The sequence below is a fragment of the Phacochoerus africanus genome, chromosome 2, assembly GCF_016906955.1.
Source record: "Phacochoerus africanus isolate WHEZ1 chromosome 2, ROS_Pafr_v1, whole genome shotgun sequence".
Classification (NCBI taxonomy): Eukaryota; Metazoa; Chordata; class Mammalia; order Artiodactyla; family Suidae; genus Phacochoerus; species Phacochoerus africanus.
The window spans coordinates 279687686-279707701 of record NC_062545.1 but is presented as its reverse complement, the minus strand read 5'-3'; the positions used below and the strand labels follow the sequence as shown (position 1 = coordinate 279707701).

The following is a 20016-nucleotide window of genomic DNA, read 5'->3' as shown; positions in this document are numbered from 1 at the left end:
CTCAAGCCCTGAGGCGCCCCCAGCTCCCTGGGCAGGGAGAAGCGACAGCACCAAGCAGACTGTATGCAGCAGGGCTTCCGTGACTGGCTCTTTCATCCTCTCAGCTTTGAATATGTTGGCTAGAGACTCAGTTACTACTCGGTTTGTGGCCTGGGGAGAAATATAATTAGACAGTTTGTTTGCTTTTCCCATTAAAAAAGGCACTTAACCCATGTGGTATGTCATCTTTTTATAATCAGTGATCACGTGTGGGGAGAACTATTCACATTTGCATGTAAAAAATATTTTAACCTTGGAGTTCCCATCGTGGCTCAGCGGGAATAAACCCACTGTGGTGCAGGCCGCAGACGAGGCTCAGATCTGGTGCGGCTGTGGCTATGGCTGTGGTGTGGGCCGGCAGCTACAGTTCCAATTCGACCCCTGGCCTGGGAACTCCCATGTGCCACGGGTGAGGCCCTAGAAAGGAAAAAACATAAATAAGCCTTCACATTAAAACGTGTGGCATAAGCCAGAAAACAATCATCAGCATGCGAGATCCTCCCGACAAAAGGTAACATGCGCATACCCGAGTAGGAAGGGGCCCCGGTGACCACAGCGAGACACTTCAAGCGCCTGCCACGTAAGGCAAACACCACACGGACCTCCGACGTCACGTCCTGCCGAAAGCCACTGTGGTGCGCCAAAGGAAAACATCACTGGAACGAGGCCGGGATTAGGCATCGGGCAGGTCTGATGTCAGACCGCGGCTCTGACACGGGCACAGACAGCTGTGCCCATTTTCCTGACCGAGGAAAGGGACCGAGGCCGCTCCTGACTCCCGGTGAGGAGCGGCGGCGCGAAGGGGGCACTCGTGCGCTGCCATGCGCAGCACAGACGCTCCGGAAACAGTACCTCCCTCTTTAAAATGAAAGGAGGGACACAAGGACGCTTTTTACATCAAAATCCAAGAGAAACAACACCTAAGAATCCCAGCCAGAAGTACGCAGGGGCTGGATCAAGGCCCAGAAGGCTCGCCCTCCGGACGGAGGCCCGCCATGGGCTCGTGCCCACCTTCTGGGCGCGGTCAGGCTCCAGCGCGCTCTCCTTCGAGGTCCTGCTGTCCTCCTGCTGGGCTCCCTGGTCCTCGTCCTCGTCCAGCTCCTCCGAGTCGTCGTCCTCGGAGTCGAGGTCCAAGCTCTCCCCGTTCACATGGAGGGAGCCGTCGCCTGGGTCCTTCTCGCCCTGGAACGGAGAAGCCCCACGTGAGCGGGGCCCCGGGGCTGGGAGGCGACTGGGCGGCAGCCCGGGAGCCCAGCGCTGGGGCCTCTGCCCGCCGGGCAGAGCGGAGGAGAGCGCTGGGGCCAGGCTGCGCAGGAGCAGGGGGCCCTCGCCCGGCGGCGCCCCTCACCTGGCGGCCGGCGCTGGAGTGAGCCATGCTCTGGAACATCTCAATAACCGTCCTCTGCTTTAACACTTTGGCCTTTTTCTTGGGAACCAGACTGTAGGTGCCCATTCTTCGTTTCTTCTTCCGCGATACTGCGGCTGCTGAAACAAAAGGCAAGCAAGCTAAACAAAAAAGTCAAAAGGGGACAAGAAAGGAAAGGAAACGCCACTCAACTGTTTTTTAAGGGAGGCGACAGTTCACAAACTCTAAGCACCAAAATCATCAGCGCCCACAACAGCGACAGGCACTGCTCAGGGGCCGTCAGCTGGGCAGGGAGAGCTGAGCACACGGCAGACCCTCACGAGGAACCACCCAGCCACACGGGGGCGACTGTGAGCCCCGCCCTCGAAAGCGGCCAGAGCCAGCCGGGGGCTCGCAGCCCGGCAGGAGCAGGCCGCCCCCGAGCCCAGAAGGAAGGGCCTCCCCCAGACACCCCGGAGCACCTGGGCCCTTCCTTCCTGGGCACCCCTCGGACCCGGGGAGGGGGCCTCAAAGCTACGGCCCAAAGGACCACCCGAGCACCTGGGGGCCAGGGAGTACGAGGCCAGGGTTCCCGGGGGAGAAGGGGCACCTGGGGCCAGGTTCCCTGGGGGCGGCAGCGGCAGGGAGGCCGAGCGGGGCTCGGGGGCCCCGACTCCGGTCCAAGCGAAGCAGTTCCAGGTCGACTGCTTTCACACGAAGAGGGTCTCTGTGGTACTTAATTCTTTTAAAAAGTTCCAGGATTGAAAAAAAGCAGCTGATACCCACTGCTTCAACAGGGAGGAGCAGCACTCAGTGGCTGATAAGAGACCTCAGGCGTTTGTTCTACCAAGTGCAGAGAAAGGACGGAGAGTTGGGTGGGCTGTGGGCACCAGAGTCAAGCCAGTGGCCCCTCGCAGGCACGTCGGAGCACCTGCCACAGCAGGGGGCGAGAGAGGGAACAACTGCCACGTGGGCCACAGTGTGGTCGCAGGGACACCCACGCGCTGGACAGGGCAGGCGAGCCAGCAGGAGCCTCCCGGGCAATCACTGGAGCGAGTGACACGGGCTGCGAGCCCCCAGCAACTCTGCCACCTTCCTGCTTGGGCGGCACCCTTGCCACTGTGACCCAACTTCTCACAAGATAGGACCCGCAAGCGCCAACCAGAGGTAATGACGCATGGGCAGGGAGGCAGCGGGGGGAGGGCACAGAGGCCGCAGCCCCACGCCTCCGCCCCCAACCCGGGGACCTGGCCCCGTGGGCTCCCCGCTCACTCTGCGGAGCCGCCACAGGCCAAGCCGACCAAACGCTGCAGGGGCCTGAGCTGCCGTCTGCCGACGCCCCACTCCTCGCCTCCAGATGCGGGGACCCGCTACCCACGCCGCGCACGCCTGTTCTGAAGCCTCCCACCCAACAGGGAGCCAATCACGCAGCTAAGGCTTCTGACATCCTGGCAATGCCACGCACCCGGGCGTGAGGCCCCAGGATCTGCAACCCCAGCTGGCTTTCGGTCTTGGAGACAAACACCACTGAGTCGAAAGAGCCCAAGTCAGGGCCAGGGGGTGATGGGCTGATCCTGGGTCCTGAGCACCGGGCCCCAGGAAGCAGAGCTGAGCCGAAGAGTCCCCATGGGGCGCCGGGGTCACATCACAGGGCTCCGGAGCCACCCTGAAGGGCCAACCTGGGACGAGCTGTCCAGGACAGTGATGGAGTGGAGCCAGAGAAGCAGGGCATGAGGCGCCAGGCAAGACTTAACAAAAACCAGGCAGATGCCAGGCCAGGAGGCTGCGGTGCTTCCTGTGGCAGAAACCCCAGGAGCTGAGTGGGGCAGCAGCCACCGGGGGGACCAGAGGACCTGTCTGCGCTGGACGAACAGTCACCACACCCACCCCTGGGAGAGGCGGTCTGCACACACGCCCCTTGCAGACGGGCCAGGACGGGCACGGGACCCAGGGAAACAGGCCTGCCCGTGTGGGACGGCCCAGATCACTCACACCACCAAGGGCTGCAGGAAGCTGCCCACAAGCCCTCTCTGAGCAGCAAAGGGTGCTGACAGGCCACGCAGCAGAGGGAACTCCCTAAGACTCCGCTGCTCTGGGAAACGACACTGACGAGCTTGGAGGCAAAGGGCCCGAAGTCTGCAACTTGGGTCCACCTTTCAGAAATAAAATGTGACTTGTTGGAGGGAGGGAACACAGAGCTGTGCATGCAGACCAACGAGGGCCGCAGGAATTCCCTGCAGAATCCCAGCCGCTCTCAGGGGGGTCTGGGGTCACCTATGAGCAAGAAGCGGCTTCGAGGTCCGGAAGACGTGACCCATGATACCAGACAGGCCCCCATCCAGGCGCAGCCTGCAGGTGCGTGGCCCCCGGCACACCCTGCACAGGCCACCCCCTCGTGTGTGAGCCCTCGCCCGATGTGCAAGAGCCACAGAGAAAGGGCCTCCTCCACCGGGGGGGTCTGGAGGAACGTGTCTCCCCGTGGGCCCCACTTCCCCAGGTGACCACGGAGAGGAGACGTGCACTCAGGACAGTGGGGGGCTGCTCGCCGGGAAGTGGCTGGTTCAGCGCGACCTCCGCTGCGGCGCCCTCAGCAGCGAGAAACTCATCAGCCAGGAGACCTCTCAAGCGGGTCTCCAGCAGTCAGACCAGCAGGAAGATTCCAGCAATGGAAAGAAGCTTCATCTCAGGATGGAGAACAAGAGAAGAAGGCTTTGTGGGGGGGCTGGGCGAGGGGCGGGGAGCTGGCCGCCTGCCCAGGCCAAGTGCACCGACGGTCAGGCGCCGCCCGTCCAGCAAGGCGCAGGCCAGGAACCCCCAAGGGCAGGGCAGCGGCCGGGCCCTGCTTTACCTGTCTGTGACTTCGAGGTGGCCACGTAGCACTGGTTTTGAGGTAGCGATTGGTGCAGGGGCGGGAAGGGGGGTAAAAGCTGCTGTCGCCCAAAGTCAGAGGCACCTCTGCTCATCTCCTCTTTCGGCTCCTCGTGGTCGCGGGGGTCCCGGCCTTCCCTGGGGTCCTTGCTGGCTGCGTGCTTCAAAACAAAGACAACACCGACCGTGACACCAGGCAGGTGGCGCTGCGACAGCGTGCCCCCCCAGGAGCCCCTCCACCGAGGCGGGGAGAGACCGGGAGAAAGAAGAGATGGGGGGAGCCCAGAAACCCACCGTCCCCACAGAGACGGGCACCACGGCGCTGTCACCCGCATCAGGAGACCCCAAGTCTGCATTTTTAAAGGGCGGCAGCGGCTCCCAGAAGGGAAAGAGCTCCTACCTGCTCCTTGACAGAAAGCTTGCCAACCCTCAGTCTAGGCGGTAAGAAATGACCGGGTTTCAATGCACCTAGAACGGGCGCGTGAACCTCCGGGCAGGTGCTTTCCGGTCGACCCCGGCCCCAGCCTGCCACACCCCCGCTGGCTTTCACCCCACAGGCCATCGCAGTAGGCTTTGAAGGCTGCCTCTGGCTCAGTTCCACCACTTCCGAAAGGCCTCCAGCCTTCGCCCCCCGAGACCGTGAGAGCCCCGGATGCTGAGGTCAGAGCCCAGGCCTCACCCCAACAGCACGCCCCCTCCCACTCTGCTCGCTTCCCTCGGTCACCCACAGCCTCGGCCAGGCTCTTCTCAGTCCAACCAAGTCTTAGTGTGCACCCAGCAGGGGCGCCGAGCAGAGAACAAGCACCCTTCAGCGCGCGGGGCCGCGCACACCGGACAGCCGCCTGCCAGGGAATGTCCCCTCCACGCGGGCAGAGATCAACTCAAAACGATCAGACCTAAAATTACGCAACTCTGAGAGGAAAACAGGAGGGAAGCTTCGTGACACGGAGTCTGGGGATGAATCCTTGGATGTTACAACAGAAGTACAGCAACAAAAAACATGAATTAGACTTAACATTAAAAAATTCCCGTAGGAGTTCCCGTCGTGGCTTGGTGGTTAACGAATCTGACTAAGAACCATGAGGCTGTGGGTTCGATTCCTGGCCTTGCTCAGTGGGCTGGGGACCCGGCGTTGCCGTGAGCTGTGGTGTGCAGGTCGCAGATGCGGCTCGGATCCCGCATGGCTGTGGCTCTGGTGGAGGCCGGCGGCTACAGCTCCGATGAGACCCCTGGCCTGGGAACCTCCACATGTCGTGGGAGCAGCCCTAGAAAAGACAAAAAGACAAAAAAGAATTTTTTTTAATTAAAAAAAAACAACAACAGTAAAAACATATTAAAGTAATAGCCTAGAGGTGGGGATGGAATGAAAGTTTAATTCCAGGGAGATAAATAAACAATGTAAACTTCTGACACGCATTTTAACATCCCTAACAACGGGGCAAAACGTGGCGGGTAAAAGAAGAAGGTGGACTTCTGCCTCGCAGCTGACGCAGAATTCATTCACAACCAACCACGTATTTGTTTTCTGCTTTGTTTTGTCCTTTTAGGGCCACGCCCGCGGCACATGCAAGTTCCCAGGCTAAGGGTGGAAGCGGAGCCGCATCTGCCGACCTGCACCACAGCTCACGGCAACACCGGATCCTTAACCCACTGAGCGAGGCCAGGGATCAAACCCGCAACCTCCTGGATCCTAGTTGGGTTCATTACCGCTGAGCCACAATGGGAACTCCCAATCATATATTTAAAGTTCTCATAAAATTAAAAAACTTTCTTTCTTTTTTTTTTTTTTTGCTTTTTAGGACCGCACCTGTGGCACGTGGAGGTTCCCAGGCTAGGGGCCAAGTAAGAGCTAGAGCTGCCCGCTGACGCCACAGCCACAGCCACGTGGGAGCCAAGCCATGCCTGTGACCTACACCACAGCTCATGGCAACGCCAGACCCCCGACCCACTGAGCGAGAACAGGGATCAAACCCACATCCTCAGGGATACTAGCTGGATTCAACTCTGCTGTACCGCCACAGGAACTCCAAAAAAACTTTAAAAACCAGAGAAAACCTTCAGGATCTAAGCGTTCTTGGGCAGGACACCAAAGGCACATACTCTTTCTTTTTCCTTAAACGGCCATGACATATGTAAGTTCCCAGGCCAGGGATCAAACCCACACCACAGCTGTGGCAACACCAGGTCCTTTAACCCGCTGGGCCAAGTCAGGAGTCGAACCCTCGCCTCCACAGCGACCAGAGCCGCTGCAGTCAGATTCTTGGCCCACGGCCCCACAGCAGGGACTGCCCTTTTCTTCTGGCTACTCCTGAGGTATGTGAACACTCCTGGGCCAGGGATCGAGCCCAGGCCATGGCAGCGACCAGAGCCCTGCAGGGACAACACGAGATCCTTAACCTAATGCGCCGGCGGGGAACTCCTCCAAAGCACGGTCCTAAAAGGGAAAACAGTTTACAAGTCGGACTTCATCCAAAGGAAGCACTTCTGCTCTAAGACAGACCCTCCCGAGAGGATGAGAACCAGCTACAGACCAGGGGAAACGCCTGCAAACCAGCACCTGACGAGGGTCCGAACCCAAACTCGCAAAGCTCACAACACACCTAACTGTAAAGTGGCCAAAGTTATGAAAAACGGTTTACCAAACAGGACAGCCAGGCGGCAAATCACCGCATGAAACAGCCTCCGCCGCCAGGGTCGTCCAAACTAAAGCCACGCCGGCCGGGACAGCACAGCCGTGGCAGGGGCGGCAGCCACGCCAAACACCCCCTGGAGGCCGCAGGGGCCTCGGCTGCTTGTCCACCGCGGGGGGCGTAAAAGGCAGCATCGGGGGCGTGCGGGCTGGGGGCCATGTGAGCCTGCGACTGTGCTCCTGGACCTTCTACCCAGAGAATCCAAACTTAGGTCCAACCCGAAGCGTGTACACAAACGTCCAGGGTCACACGAACATCCGAGCCCAAACCTGAAAACCCCCAATGGCCTCCGACGGGCCAGCGGGTCCACACCCGAAGCCTGTCCACACGCAAAGAAGGGCCCCGCAGGCCTGACTTGGAGGGGTCAGGGGTCAGGGGTCCAAGGTGTGGCGTAAGGGAAGAGGCCTCCCCTCCATAGCCCCGTGTTGGAGAACACGTGCACACACACCCTCAGAGGTGCGGGAAGGGGCAGCGTGGGCTGCGGGACCCGAGGGCGCCTCGCGGAGCCAGGTGGGCGTCCGCCCGCAGGGTGCCCTGGCTGCAGGAAGCGGGACCCGGGGGCCCGGCAGAGAGGCAGGGTCTCTGCACTAACGGTGTGGCTTCCCGGGACTCCGTAACCATTCGGAAGCGTTTCAGTTCGGGCAGGTCCGGGACACTGCACCCGGCAGAGGGCAGAGGCACGTCAGGCCCGACCTCGGCCCCGCAGCACTCCCAGGCCGTCCAGGAGCAGCAGAGACTGAGGAGGCCACGGGCCCCTGGCAGCATCCAGCTCCTAGCACTCGCACGGCGCTCCCGTGCAGGAGGCGAAGCTGAGCACAGGCCCGGGGGACCCCTCCGGGAAACCCACCCCGAACACGGCGGCCACGTCCACACAGAGCTCCCACCTGAGGAGATGGGAGTTTCACTGGGACCGTGGGCAGATTCTAACCGACGCCTTCCGAAGGACAAGACACACATGTAACCAGGAACACTAGTCAGAGACACAGCCCGAAAAACCAACTGTCAAAACGGCAACAGCCCCGCATGGAGTGGCCCGCAGGGCTGAGCGCCAAGGGGCAGGCGAGGACCCGCGGTGAGGGGGCCGCTGGGGAGGCAGAGGCCAGGCCCCCAAGGGGCTCCGGGACGGGCAGCCGTGCAGGGCCTTCTCCGAGAGCTGCAGGAAGACCCCATCTCGGGCCGAGACGAGGGGCCCCTGGGGTCTCTGCCCAGCGGGACTGCAGGTGGACACAGGCATGGCGCAGACATCCGCACGAGCCGCTCGGGTATGAGAAACGCCAGGGCTCTGACGGCCAACCTGGAACCCGCGCCTGCCAGATCGGCCCCGAAGGAGGGGCGCAGGACAGACCCTGGGGCACGGGACGCTGCCCGCGGGCCTGGGCACGGGCGGGGCGTCTTCAGTGTCGCCCTGTGCGACACGGCGGGCGGAGGAGCAGGTACGGGGAGGGCCACGGGCTCCTGGCGCAGCAGCCCAGAGAGCAGGCGGACCAGGGCGCCGGGCAGACCCCCAGGCCCACCCCTTCCGGGCCGCCCGCTGAGCAAAACAAAGGAGAAGACAGACAAGGAGGCGGCCCAAGCCCGACGGGGACGGTTACCAGGCCCAGGATGGACTTCGGCATGGTCTTCCGAGCCCGGTGGACCTTGACGTCGGCGCCCGGGGCCGGGGGCTTCTTGTCCTCTGTGTCTCTGCTCACCTCCCCGGGCTTGGCCGGCGGCGGTGGCGGCGGCAGCGGCGGTGGCGGCGGCGGAGGCAAAGCGCCAGGAGTCCGGCCCCGGGCCGCCCCGCTGGGGAGGGTTTTGGCGGCGTGGCCGGGGAGGGAGGCGGCCAGGGCGCTGGCGACGCGCGGCGGCTCGGACACGGGGGCCTTGCCCAGGAAGTAGCCGTTGCTGCCGATGCCCGGCGTCTGTGCGAAGCCGTCGGCCCGGACGTGGTTCTGCTTCGCCGGCTCTGCGTCTCTGTCTGCAAGGCCATTTTCCGCGATCCGGGCCACCGGGCCGGCGCCTTCCTGCGGGCCGACCCTCGTGCCTTCCTGAGTGTGCTTCGCCGCAGCCGGCGGGCTGCCGCCGTCGCTCTGGTCGCAGGCCCCGTTGGCCTCCCCGTCCGAAGCCTCGGGGGCCTCCCCGCCCTGCTTGTCTGCTGCGCCTTCGTCGGCAGCCATGGGTGACCCTGCGGACAGAGAAGAAGGCATCAGTGCCGCCACGCCTGCGACCCCCTTGCGCGAGCCACCGAGCTGCGGGCACCGACACTGGCCGGCTGGAAGCCACTTTCCTGCAGGGCGGACATCTGGGTGCAGACAGCTCGCCTCCCACCAAGACGGAAAAGAAAAGTAAAACGAAAAACCACGAAACCCTCAGGAAAAAATCCTAGCGATAAGCAGCAGCATCTTGGCCTTACCGCCCGCCCAGAGGAAAACGGATAAACCGTACTTCGCCAAAATGAAACGCTTCTCCAAAAGGAACAGTAGCAAATCCGCGCTGGGATACAGGGCCACTGCCCTCCGCGGACACGGTTATGAGCAAAAAGAGGGTCGCCGGGTCCTTCGCGTGTGGTTGCTGTGAACAGTCGACGGTGCGTTTGTCTTGGAAAACAAACAGTTTCGGCCGTTTCCCCGACGGTAAAGGCACACTTGGCCCAGGACAGCAAATGCCCTCAGGTTATCCACCCCAGAGAAACGAAAAGTTACGCCCAAACAAAAACGAACGCAAGTGCCCGCAGCAGCCGTGCCGTAGCAGCTGAGAACCAGGATCAACCCAGGGGTCCCTCAGCGAGTAAATGGAGCACGAGGCGGGGGGCCCGCCGCACCCAGACCCCCGCTCGGCAGGGCTGCGAAGCGAGGTGCACGAGGCCCTGGCGGTTATGCTGCGAGAAAAGCAGGCCGGTGCCACGGCGGCTGAGTCTGCCGCGGACACGGTCTCTGAGGTGACCACGCGGAGACCGAGAGAGCAGGCCGCGCTGCCGGGACTGCGTGTGGGGGCAGGGGCAGCGGGTACGAAAGGGCACAGGAGGGGCGCGCTCCCCTTTGCAGGGGGAGACCCGCAAACCTCGCGTGTGATAAGAGCGCGAGGACCATGGGAAAGCCCAGGGCGGTGGGGAGAAGGGCAGGCTCAACACCCCGGCTGACGTCGTGCCACTGTTTTCCAGACGTTACCGCGGGGCAACCTGGGGTCTCTGCTTCGGTCCTTATACCTGCATGTGAATACACGAGTACAAAAGATACACTGCAAACCTCCACGGTGGCAACACACGACTGGAAAGTAAAACATAAACGCTCCTTACTACAGCAGAAGAACAGCCGAAATACTCAAGGGTGCCAGACCTGTGCACGGAAATACACAAGGCATAGCTAAGGAAAATTTAAACAAGATGAAACCGATGGAGGACTACGGCCTGTTCCGAGTCGGAAAAGCCCGAGCCGAGAGGCGGGAGAGCGACCGAGAGCCGCCCGGGAGGGCACAGAGTTCCGGGCGCGGCTCTGGCAGGGACCTGAGGGCAGCCCTCTAACCGGGGCCCAAAGGCACCTGCGCCCGAGTCAGGCCCCTTCCTAACACCCCCACCTCGACCTCTGATGAACCGTGCGCCACTGCAGTGCTCAGAAGGCTCACACACAGGCCAAGAGAAGCCAAACTTGCCTGCAAGCTCATTAATCGAGGACCTTGGAAAAACTCAGGAGAAAAAGAAGATAAGCAAATCCAACGCCATATTCAATCCACCAACAACAGTATTTTAAAAACCGAACCAAAAACCATGAGACAGAAGAAAAGCAGAAGCGTTCCAACCGTGACGTAGCAGTAACGAACCCAACTAGCATCCCTGAGGACACGGGTTTGATCCCTGGCCTTGCTCAGTGGGTTAAGGATCCGGCGTTGCTGTGAGCTGTGGTGTAGGTCACAGATGCGGCCTGGATCTGGCGTGGCTGTGGCTGTGGCTGTGGGCCGGCAGCTGCAGCTCCGATTTGACCCCCCACCTGGGAACCTCCATATGCTGCCGGTGCGGCCCTAAAAAAAAGAAGAGCAGGAGAACCCAGAATGAAGAGAAAGCCAGTCAATTAATTAAACGCCCAGATTACTGCACACCTGAAACTAGTCAACTCCGCGCTAATACAAGTTCACAAAGCAGACGTGGCAGAGGCAGGAGACACAGCAGAGAGGAACGTCAGAACCGTCAGTGCAGCCGCGACGTGTCTAGAGGAAAAGAGAGACCCTAGACAGAGCCAGAGACACGGCGCCACACCCACACCCCCCGACCAGCAGCACTGAAGACAACAGCCTCCTGACAAGACCCCCAGGGCGGAGAGCCCGCCAGCAGCATCTGAGAGTAAGGCGCAGAGGGGAGGGCCTGAGAGCCCCCGGCCTCCGGAGCAGCCTGGCCCCTCAGGCTCAGTGCCCAGACCAGAAGGAAGTGAAAAATGTGCTTTGGAAGAAGGAACAGCCAAAAAAAGGTTTCCGCCCAAGATTTTCCAAGTGGGACGAAAACGTTACAACCAATGAACCAAGACGCTTAATGAAGGCCACTCAAGATAAGTACGAGCCAGACCAGAGACAACGCAGCCAAATCGCTGAAAATCTGATCAAAACCTGAAGGCAGTCAGAGAAGATGCCCCCCACACAGAGGAAGAAGTGCTAGGAACAACCGAGGCGCCCAGGACACACCAGGCCGGCCAGCAACAGCCGAGTTCCCGTGCCCGGGAACTCCAGGCAACCCGCCCTTCAACGGGACACTCTCAGACACACAGGGCTGAGAACACCAGCACAAACGCCTGTCCGACAATGCAGACGAGGCTCTTCAGACCGTCAGGAAACGACCACACAGCAACTCGCCCACCGAAAAAACGGGATTAAGAGCACCAGCGAGGATAAACACTTCCGAAAATAGAAAAGAATTTATCTTCTCTCTTAAAACATTTTGTTAAAAAGCTAACGTTCCCACTGTGGCACAGTGGAAACAGATCCAACACAGAAACGTCTCCAAGAGGTTGCGGGTTCGACACCTGGCCTCGTCCGGCGGGTTAAGGTTCGGCATTGCCATGAGCTGTGGCGCAGGTCACAGACACGGCTTGGATCTGGCATTGCTGTGGCTGTGGTGTGGGCTGCCGGCTGCAGCTCCAATTGGACCCCTAGCCTGGGGACCTCCATAGGCTGCAGGCCAGCCCTAAAAATAAGTAAATAAAATTTCATTTGAAAAAGCACCAAAAGTGGACCATAAAAGCATAAGACTTGTGCCCGGAAAACCCCAAAGCATGGCCGGAGACGCCAGAGAAGACCTACACCAACAGAAAGACAGCCGTGTCCACGGACGGGAGACACCCGCCGCCGAGCGGTCACAGCCCAGCGTGACCCTGAGTCGGCAGAACCCACATCGAGACCCCGAGGGCCTCTCCACAGGCGCTGACAAGCTAGCCCTGAAACGCACATGGAGATTCCAGCGACCCAGAGGAGGCCAAACGATCCTGAGAAGGAAACGTGAAGCTGGCGCCTGCGCCAAAACGTACACAAACCGGCAGTAAGCGAGGGCACAGGTGCCAGCGTAAGGAGAGGCTCCTGGGCAGCAGGAGAATCCACAGCTCAGAACCAGCCCTGACCCTCACCAAAGGCCAGAACAGTCTCCTCCACCAACGGCACTGGGACAAATGGTCTCCACTTGCAAAGAAGGAAGCTGGGCGCCGGCCCGCGCCACGTAGAGAATCACTCAAGGTGGACCCGAGACACACCCGTAAGAAGAAGGCGCAGGCGGAAACAGAGCTTTGTGAACCTCTCTCAAACAATGGTTTCTTAGATGTTATGACAAAAGCGCAAGCAGCCGAAGAAAAACAGAGAAACTGGACTGGACTTTGTGCTTCAAAGGACACATTCAAGAAAGTCAAGAGAAGAGACAAAGAACGAAAAGGGAAAGAAAAGAAACTGAAGACAACGCACGGGTCGGAAGATGATATCGGCAAGTCACAGATCGGATAAGGGATGCGTATCTGTATTTTTTAAAAACCTGACAGGAGTTCCCATCGTGGCTCAGCGGTTAAATGAACCTGACCAGTATCCATGAGGATGAGGGTTTGATCCCTGGCCTCGCTCAGTGGGTTAAGGATCCGGCATCGCCATGAGCTCTGGTGTAGGTCACAGACACGGCCCAGATCCCGTGTTGCTGTGGCTGTGGTACAGACTGGCAGCTACAGCTCCTATTCAACCTCTAGCCTGGGAACCTCCTTGGGCCTTGGGCGCGGCCCTAAAAAGCAAAAAAAAAAAAAAAAAAAAGCCACGATGAGATACCACTTCGCACCCGCTAGGATGGCTGCAACCCCCGGTCCTGTCAGAAGCCATCCTCACCGCCAAGGACTAGATGAGGGGCAGCTGCGCAGGAACCAGTCTGGAAGCTCCTCCAAAGGGGGAGTCGAGGCCCTGGCTCAGGGGTGGTGCACGTGGAGGAGCCGGCACCTGGCATGGCACCCTCCTAGCAAGGCACGCTCAGAAAAAAGGGCCCGGGGCAGGGGGTGACAGGGTGGGCAGGACAAGGCACCCCAAGGCTCAGGGTAGGGGCAGGAGGCGGGGCAGGGCCACCGTCTTCCACGCCCCAGGAACAGGCCTAGTGGCCTGGAAAAGTGCCACAGGGACAGAGGGCAGGCCTGGCACTGTCCCCAGGAGAGCAGGCTCCAGACCTGGGGGTGGTGTTGGAAACAGCCCTGGGCAGCAAGGCCCCCCAACCCACCCAGCTCCTGGAATCCGGGCACTTCGGTGACGCACTAAGTGACCCACATGCAGGAAAGATAGGCCTGCCCTGCGGCCTGGGCCGCTGGGCCCCTTCTCTCAAGGCCAGGCTGCCCTGCCCCAGGCCCCGAGCCACGTGCCCACACGGCCTTCGCCCACAGCCACCAGCAGCATGCACGCAGTGGTCACAAAAGAGGACGGCCACGGAGACGTGACAAGGCGTCAGAGCAGTAGGTGGGGGCACAGCACTTCCTGCCAAGGAGGCCATGCTACAGCTTAAAGGACGCAAAGGGCACCGCCAGCCTGGGGGACACAAGGTGATCACCAGGCAGGCATCCCCGCCACCGGGGGGGACGGGGACATCCAAGCCTCTGCCGGCGTGCTGTGCCTAGAAGGACGGCCCAAAGTCTGTGCTCTCCCGCTGACGCGCACACAGCAACCTCTCCAGCCACGGCCTCCACCGCCCACAAGCCACTGTCTGTCCTCTAAGGGGTCGGCTGCGTTTCGAGAGCCAGGGCAGACACCGGGGCAGTGTGCCACCAGGACAGCTGGGACGCCCAAGGGCCCAGGGCAGCGATCCTGCCACAAGGGCCACGACCACTGTGGCGGGAAGGCCCCCCCATCCCAAGTCAGTGGGGGCTGCACCCCACCACAGGCACGGGCAGGGCTCTGAACAGCTCAGCCCTGCTGTTCACACAAGCAGCCCAGGACACCCAGTCCCCGAGCAGACACGGCTGCGGGGAGACCAGTGCTGGCAGCTCCTGGCGGCAGCCTCACGGGTTGGGCCAGGGCACTGCTGCCCAAGTGCCTGCTCAGCACCCGGGTGGCCTGTCACAGTCCGTCCCAGAGCCCAGTGTCCCCCACTGGCACATCAGCAGGCAGCCTGTCACCCCCAGGTCCCCCCGGCAGACACCTTAGCCAGCCGCCCTTCCCTCCTGGCCACCTGCTGTGACTTCCAGGCCTCAGGTCAGCCTCGGGCCAAGTACCACACACCCGTGGGTCTGGCTCTCGGGTGAGCTGGCCACTCCTGGGTCAGCCGCGCTGCCAGGGAACTGGGCGCCACCCTCTCTGCAAGGCAGGCAGTCACCACTCGCCCTTCTGGACCCAGCATGGAGCCAGGCCGGGGGGAGGGGGGGCGGTGAGTGTGCTGCTCGCTCACTGCGACTGCCCGGCCGGCCCGCAGACCAGGAGGCACCTCTGCCAGGCGTCCGGTGCCCAAGGCCCCTTACCTTCTCTCAGCAGCTCGGCTCTCGGGCAGTCCTGCTTGGTCTCCCCCTTTGCCGGGACCGCCTGCCAAAGAGAAACAACTGTCAGCCTGGGCCCAACAGGAAGCCCCCCAAGGGGCTTCGGATGCGAATCCAAACCACACGTAAAGAGCCACCATCAAGGACCGGAAGGACAAGGCATGTGAAACCAGGACAAAGCCTAAACACAGCCTGGAGTGGCGCGGGGGTTAGAATCCGACTAGGAACCATGAGGTTGCAGGTTCAGCCCCTGGCCTCGCTCAGGGGGTTAACGATCCGGCGTTGCCGTGAGCTGTGGTGTGGGTCGCAGACGCGGCTCGGATCCCGTGTTGCTGTGGCTCTGGCGTAGGCCGGCAGCTACAGCTCCGATTGGACCCCTAGCCTGGGAACCTCCATATGCCGCGGGAGCAGCCCAAGAAACGGCAAAAAGACACACACACAAAAAAACAAAAAACCTACACCCTTTCCCACAGGACCAGCAGTCCGGGAACTTTTTCTTTATCCCAGGAAACTTTTTCTTTATCTCTATGTGGGGGACAGTTTTTAAAATAACAAAAACGCATCCATGCATTGCTTACAGAACTAGACATGGCAACTGCTTTGCTATAGAAATGCTACCATTTATCTCAAAGTGCCTCCTGCTGATGACGGTAATTCATCTAGGTATTTCAAATGTTCAACAACGTATCAAAAAATCAGAGAAATGGATAAACCCGTAAAATTCAATTAAAAAGTGAAGCACTCAACGTGAGCCGACTAAACAGGTGTGAGGTACACGAGGTCTCTTGCAACGATTTTAAGACAAACTCCTCCCTTCGGGAGGGTCAGTCTGGTTAGAGAACAAACGTAGGGGCGGTTTGCAGGTGTGGCCGCACCCCCCCCCCCCCCCCGCCCACACAACGGAGCAGCGGCGGCAGCGCGGGCGCCCGCCACGGCCAGGAGCTCATGCAGACGCTCTGGGCTCCCGCTCAGCGGGGCGGCCTCCAAGGGCCTGACTCCCACAACACTGCTGGAACCTCTGCAGCGTTTTCTCCCAAAGTCGCCACAAGCTCTTCTCCGAGCCGGGAGCCCACTGCTAGTCTCGCTGAGGGCCACGTGTGGCTTCCAGGAGCAGCGCCCACCCTGCCACCAGGCCACCCCCACGCCCGCCGGCCACCAGAAGCCTTCCCCAGCAGAGCTGCCTCCACCACCCCAGGCGGCAGGCAGGAAAGGGTGCGAGCCAGCTCGGCCCCCTCCCGCAGATGGCAGACACAGCCACCCTCCCACCTTCCCGGGCTCCAGGCCTGGCCCCACCAGTGGTTTGAAACTCAGTGGTTTTCAAGTATAACTGGAAGACCCTGGGGTCCCCGGTTCTTTCAGGAACCGGAGAGGCGCGTGGGGACAGGGTCTTGCTGGCACCACCCACCCCCGGCCCCCAGACCATGGCCAACGGCACCTGGGGGGACACCCACCCCTAGCTGGCGCACGTGGAACCTCGTTCTAGGAGCCAAAGAGCTTGGTCGTCCCCGTGGCCACATGGGTGAAGAGCGGCTGCCATCACCAAGCGCCTGCTGTTCCCCCAGGCACCTGCCAGCCCAAGGGGAGACCTCGGCGAGCAGAGCCCAGGCCACGGGGCACTAACCACCAGAGGCCTGCTAACAACACGCAGGTCGGGACAGAGACCTTTGTGCTCAAAGCCACACGTGGTGCGTGGTCCTTTTCAGAAAAGTTCTCTGAGCCCTGCCCCAGTGGACAGAGAAGAAACACAGTAACTTCAGAGATGGGGGGGGGGGGCTGTGCTGTTATAAACAGGGGAGCTGGCCAGGGGGTCTCCCTCCAACGCCTCCCAAGGCTTCTCTCTGTGCTCAGACCCTGGGAGGGCCGTGCTTTAACGCCCTCTGTCTGTTTGCACTGGCTGGACCCCTGCTCCTCAGCCCCTCCAGGGAAAGCCCGCAGCCTGCCACCCCTCTACAAGCCCTCTCAGCCACTCTGTGGCAGGAAGCTGGCACCTGGTGCCAGGCACAAGAGGAAACTCTAGAGGCCACAGGGCCTTCCTCCCAGAAGGAAGGGAGCACCTCCTTGCAGGGCAGCCCTGAGGCCACCCTCCTCACCCCTCCTGCAGCCCTGGACCCTGCTGGTCCCTGGCACCACGCTCCACCTCATCAGACAGCTTTGCCCAGACCCTGCCCTGCCGCCCCCTGGTCCAGCCTGTCTGTCCCACAGCACACACACTCACTCAGGTTCCAAGCGCAGGGCCTGTGCTGTCCTCCACTGCAGCTGCGTGGCAGCAGGGCCAGGCACGAGGCAGGACAAAGGAGACTGAGGAAGGAAAGGCCAGGGGGTGCGGGGCAAGCCTCCCCCCACTTCTTCCCTGCTTCGGGGTGCCAGGAACTCCAGGGGCACAGTCGGCCTCTGCCGTGCGACTAAAGAACCCGGCCGCTGTCACTCTGACTCCTCCTGGGCGCTGCCAGGGCCACGTCCAGCAGTCCACAGGCCCAGAGCCCGAGGTCCACAGCAGCGCAGGAAGGACAGAAACCTCCTGACTTCAGATGCTCTGTGAGGTGAACCTTCGTGTACCTAGCAAGAGGGAACAGGGCTTTCATCACCTTCTCAAAGGGCCAAGGACGCACGGCATCGACACCAAGAAAGGGTCACCGACAGAACACGTGGCCCTGGCCACAGCAGGGCCAAAGAGAGCTGCTGGCCCGGACTCCAGACCCCGCCAGCTCCCCAGCAGCCGGAGGCTGTGACGATCCCGGCAGCGAAGGCGGGCAGGTGACCTCAGTCTCTGCTCTGCGAGAAGAGCCTAAACAAAGAGCAGGATGAGCCTGGGACTCGGGAACCTCTGGGAGCCGCCGCCCCGGCAGCGGAAGCCCTGAGCAAGGGCCCCTCAGCGGCAGCCAGCCCCACATCCTGCCCCCTCTGTGCCACCTCCCCGGCAAGACAGAGCCCTGGGGACACGACGGAAGCCAAGCGGCAGGAAGCACGAGAGGAGCTAGAGCATCGCGTTGTGCCTGAGAAAGAAGCGTCAAAAGAACACAGAGCAGCCCGAGGGACGCCACCCCAAGTCTGGGACACTTCAGGCATCAAAATGACCAGCGACAGGAATCGATGCCACCCACTGAATAAAACACCAGTATTAAGTACGTGAACAGATACCAAATCTAACAGGAAACTCCTCCATACCCTAGAATGCCAACTACCAAAGGCCGAAAGAGGGCTGGCAGTTAAAAACCACCATGAAAACTCGCGGGGGAAAGTTTCCCGTGGGAAATGGGATCTTGACATCATCTCAAAGTATCCTGCCACCAGATTCTTCTCGAGCACAAAGGGCAAAGCAGCAGCCTCACAGTGGAGAAAGCTGGAGGCGCTGCCTTTCCCACGTGGCAGCCACGGACAAAGCAGCAGATCTGATGGGACGCACTGTGGAACCTGCTTCTGTGGCCTTCCTGCCACCAGGGCTCCCAGAAAGCAGTTCATCTGTGCTCCGAGTAAAGAAAGATCAAGAAGCGGCCAGCCAGGAGGAGGAGAGACGGGCAACCCGTCCACACCCTGCCAACTGGATGCACCAGTGCCACGTCCACACTTAATTACCGCGACGACTGCGTGCAGCGCCGACCAGGCCCGCCGCAGCGGCACGTGCCCTGATGTCCGTCGTGATTTCACGGTTATGCGCGAGGCCTTGTCTGCGGCAAATAAGAGCAAAGTGGTAGAGGGTCTGAACTCACCTGTGGGTGCAGAGGAGATGAGGTGCACCTGTGTGCCTGGGGGTGCACGTGTGCAAACTGAAGAACAGAACAAGTGTCTGGGAGCCACTGTACTAATCCTGCAACCTTTCTGTATGTCTGAAATTCCTTTTTTTTTTCCTTAACGGCCACACCTGCAGCACATGGAGGTCCCCAGGCTAGGAGCTGAATCAGAGCTGCAGCTGCCGGTCTACACCACAGCCACGGCAACACAGGACCCAAGCCACGTCTGCGACCTACACCACAGCTCACGGCAATGCCGCATCCTTAACCCACTGAGCGGGGGCCAGGGATGGAACCCGCATTCTTATGGATACTAGTGGGTTCGTTTCTGCTGAGCCAAAGAGAACTCCCTGAAATTATTCAAATTAAAGTGTGTTTAAAAAGAAAACACTAAGAGAGTTCCCACTGTGGCTGAGCAGAAATGAACCTGACTAGTAACCATAAGGATGCAGGTTCGATCCTTGGCCTCACTCAGGGGGTTAAGGATCCGGCGTTGCCGTGAGCTGTGGTGAAGGTCGCAGACGAGGCTCAGATCCTGCATGGCTGTGGGGTAGGCCGGCAGCTGTAGCAATGATTAGACCCCTAGCCTGGGAACCTCCATATGCTGTGGGAGAGGCTCTAAAAAAGAAAAAGAAAATGCAGGGGAAGCCTTAAGACCAGAATCATGCCGCATGAGCTGCGGTGCAGGGAGGACAGAACATGAGCTATGACAGGAGTGCCCTGCAGGGAACAAAGAGGCAGCGGCACAAACCCACAGCCTCCCACAAAAGGGAGGTCCACACGGGGCCGCAGGCCTGGAGTCAGAGGACCTGGGCTCTGTCCAGCTCCTCTGTCCGCTGGTGCTTTGCCAGGGTCGCCTGGCTGCTGCAGCTCTAGGGCAGGCACCACTTGTTCCAGGAGCGACTATGAGGATGGAGCCGTCGCCCAGGGTGCGCGGGGACCACGAACTGTCGTGCACGAAGGGCTCCACAGACCGCTGTGCACACCTGTGCCGCCAGGAGCCCAGGACTGCAGGGCGCCCTGCAGCGGCTCCGGCACCAGCTGGGAGTCCCGCCGAGAGCGTGAGGACAATGGGCAGGGCGCGCAGAGAGCTGCCCCTGGGAGGTCTGCGTCACCACCGAGGGCGACCAGCAGGACGGCTGCCCAGGGGCCGACACGCACCCTTCCCACTTGTAACCAACTATCAACATCTGGAAAGTAGGGGTTGCGAAAGGCCTGAAAGTGAGGGCCCAGGCGAGGCTGCTGGCGCCCCCCAGGGCTGGCCCCTGGCACAGCTCAGACCCCACTTTCTCTGTGTGTGGGCACCAACCCTCACGGTCCAGATGCCCTTCCTACCCTGGCCCGCTTCACTCACCCAGCTGACCCGCCTGCCCTCTGACTCCCCTGACTAACAGGTCACCTCCTAGGAC

The 20016-nt window shown here is 60.9% G+C and overlaps 1 protein-coding gene across 4 annotated transcripts in view; it reads right to left on the bottom strand.

Annotated features, from left to right (window-relative positions):
• The window catches only part of EHMT1 (euchromatic histone lysine methyltransferase 1), a 146272-nt gene that overhangs the window by 68615 nt on the left and 57641 nt on the right, over positions 1-20016 (bottom strand). For 3 of the 4 annotated variants that reach the window (XM_047769111.1, XM_047769114.1, XM_047769113.1), the window contains exons 2-6: positions 14865-14925; positions 8535-9106; positions 4233-4413; positions 1388-1524; positions 1051-1221 (exon numbers count right to left, since the gene is read on the bottom strand). In XM_047769111.1, coding sequence (XP_047625067.1) covers positions 1051-1221; positions 1388-1524; positions 4233-4413; positions 8535-9106; positions 14865-14925 — 1122 coding nt within the window. The remainder of the gene's footprint in view (positions 1-1050; positions 1222-1387; positions 1525-4232; positions 4414-8534; positions 9107-14864; positions 14926-20016) is intronic. The other variant, XM_047769112.1, reaches the window with a different exon arrangement.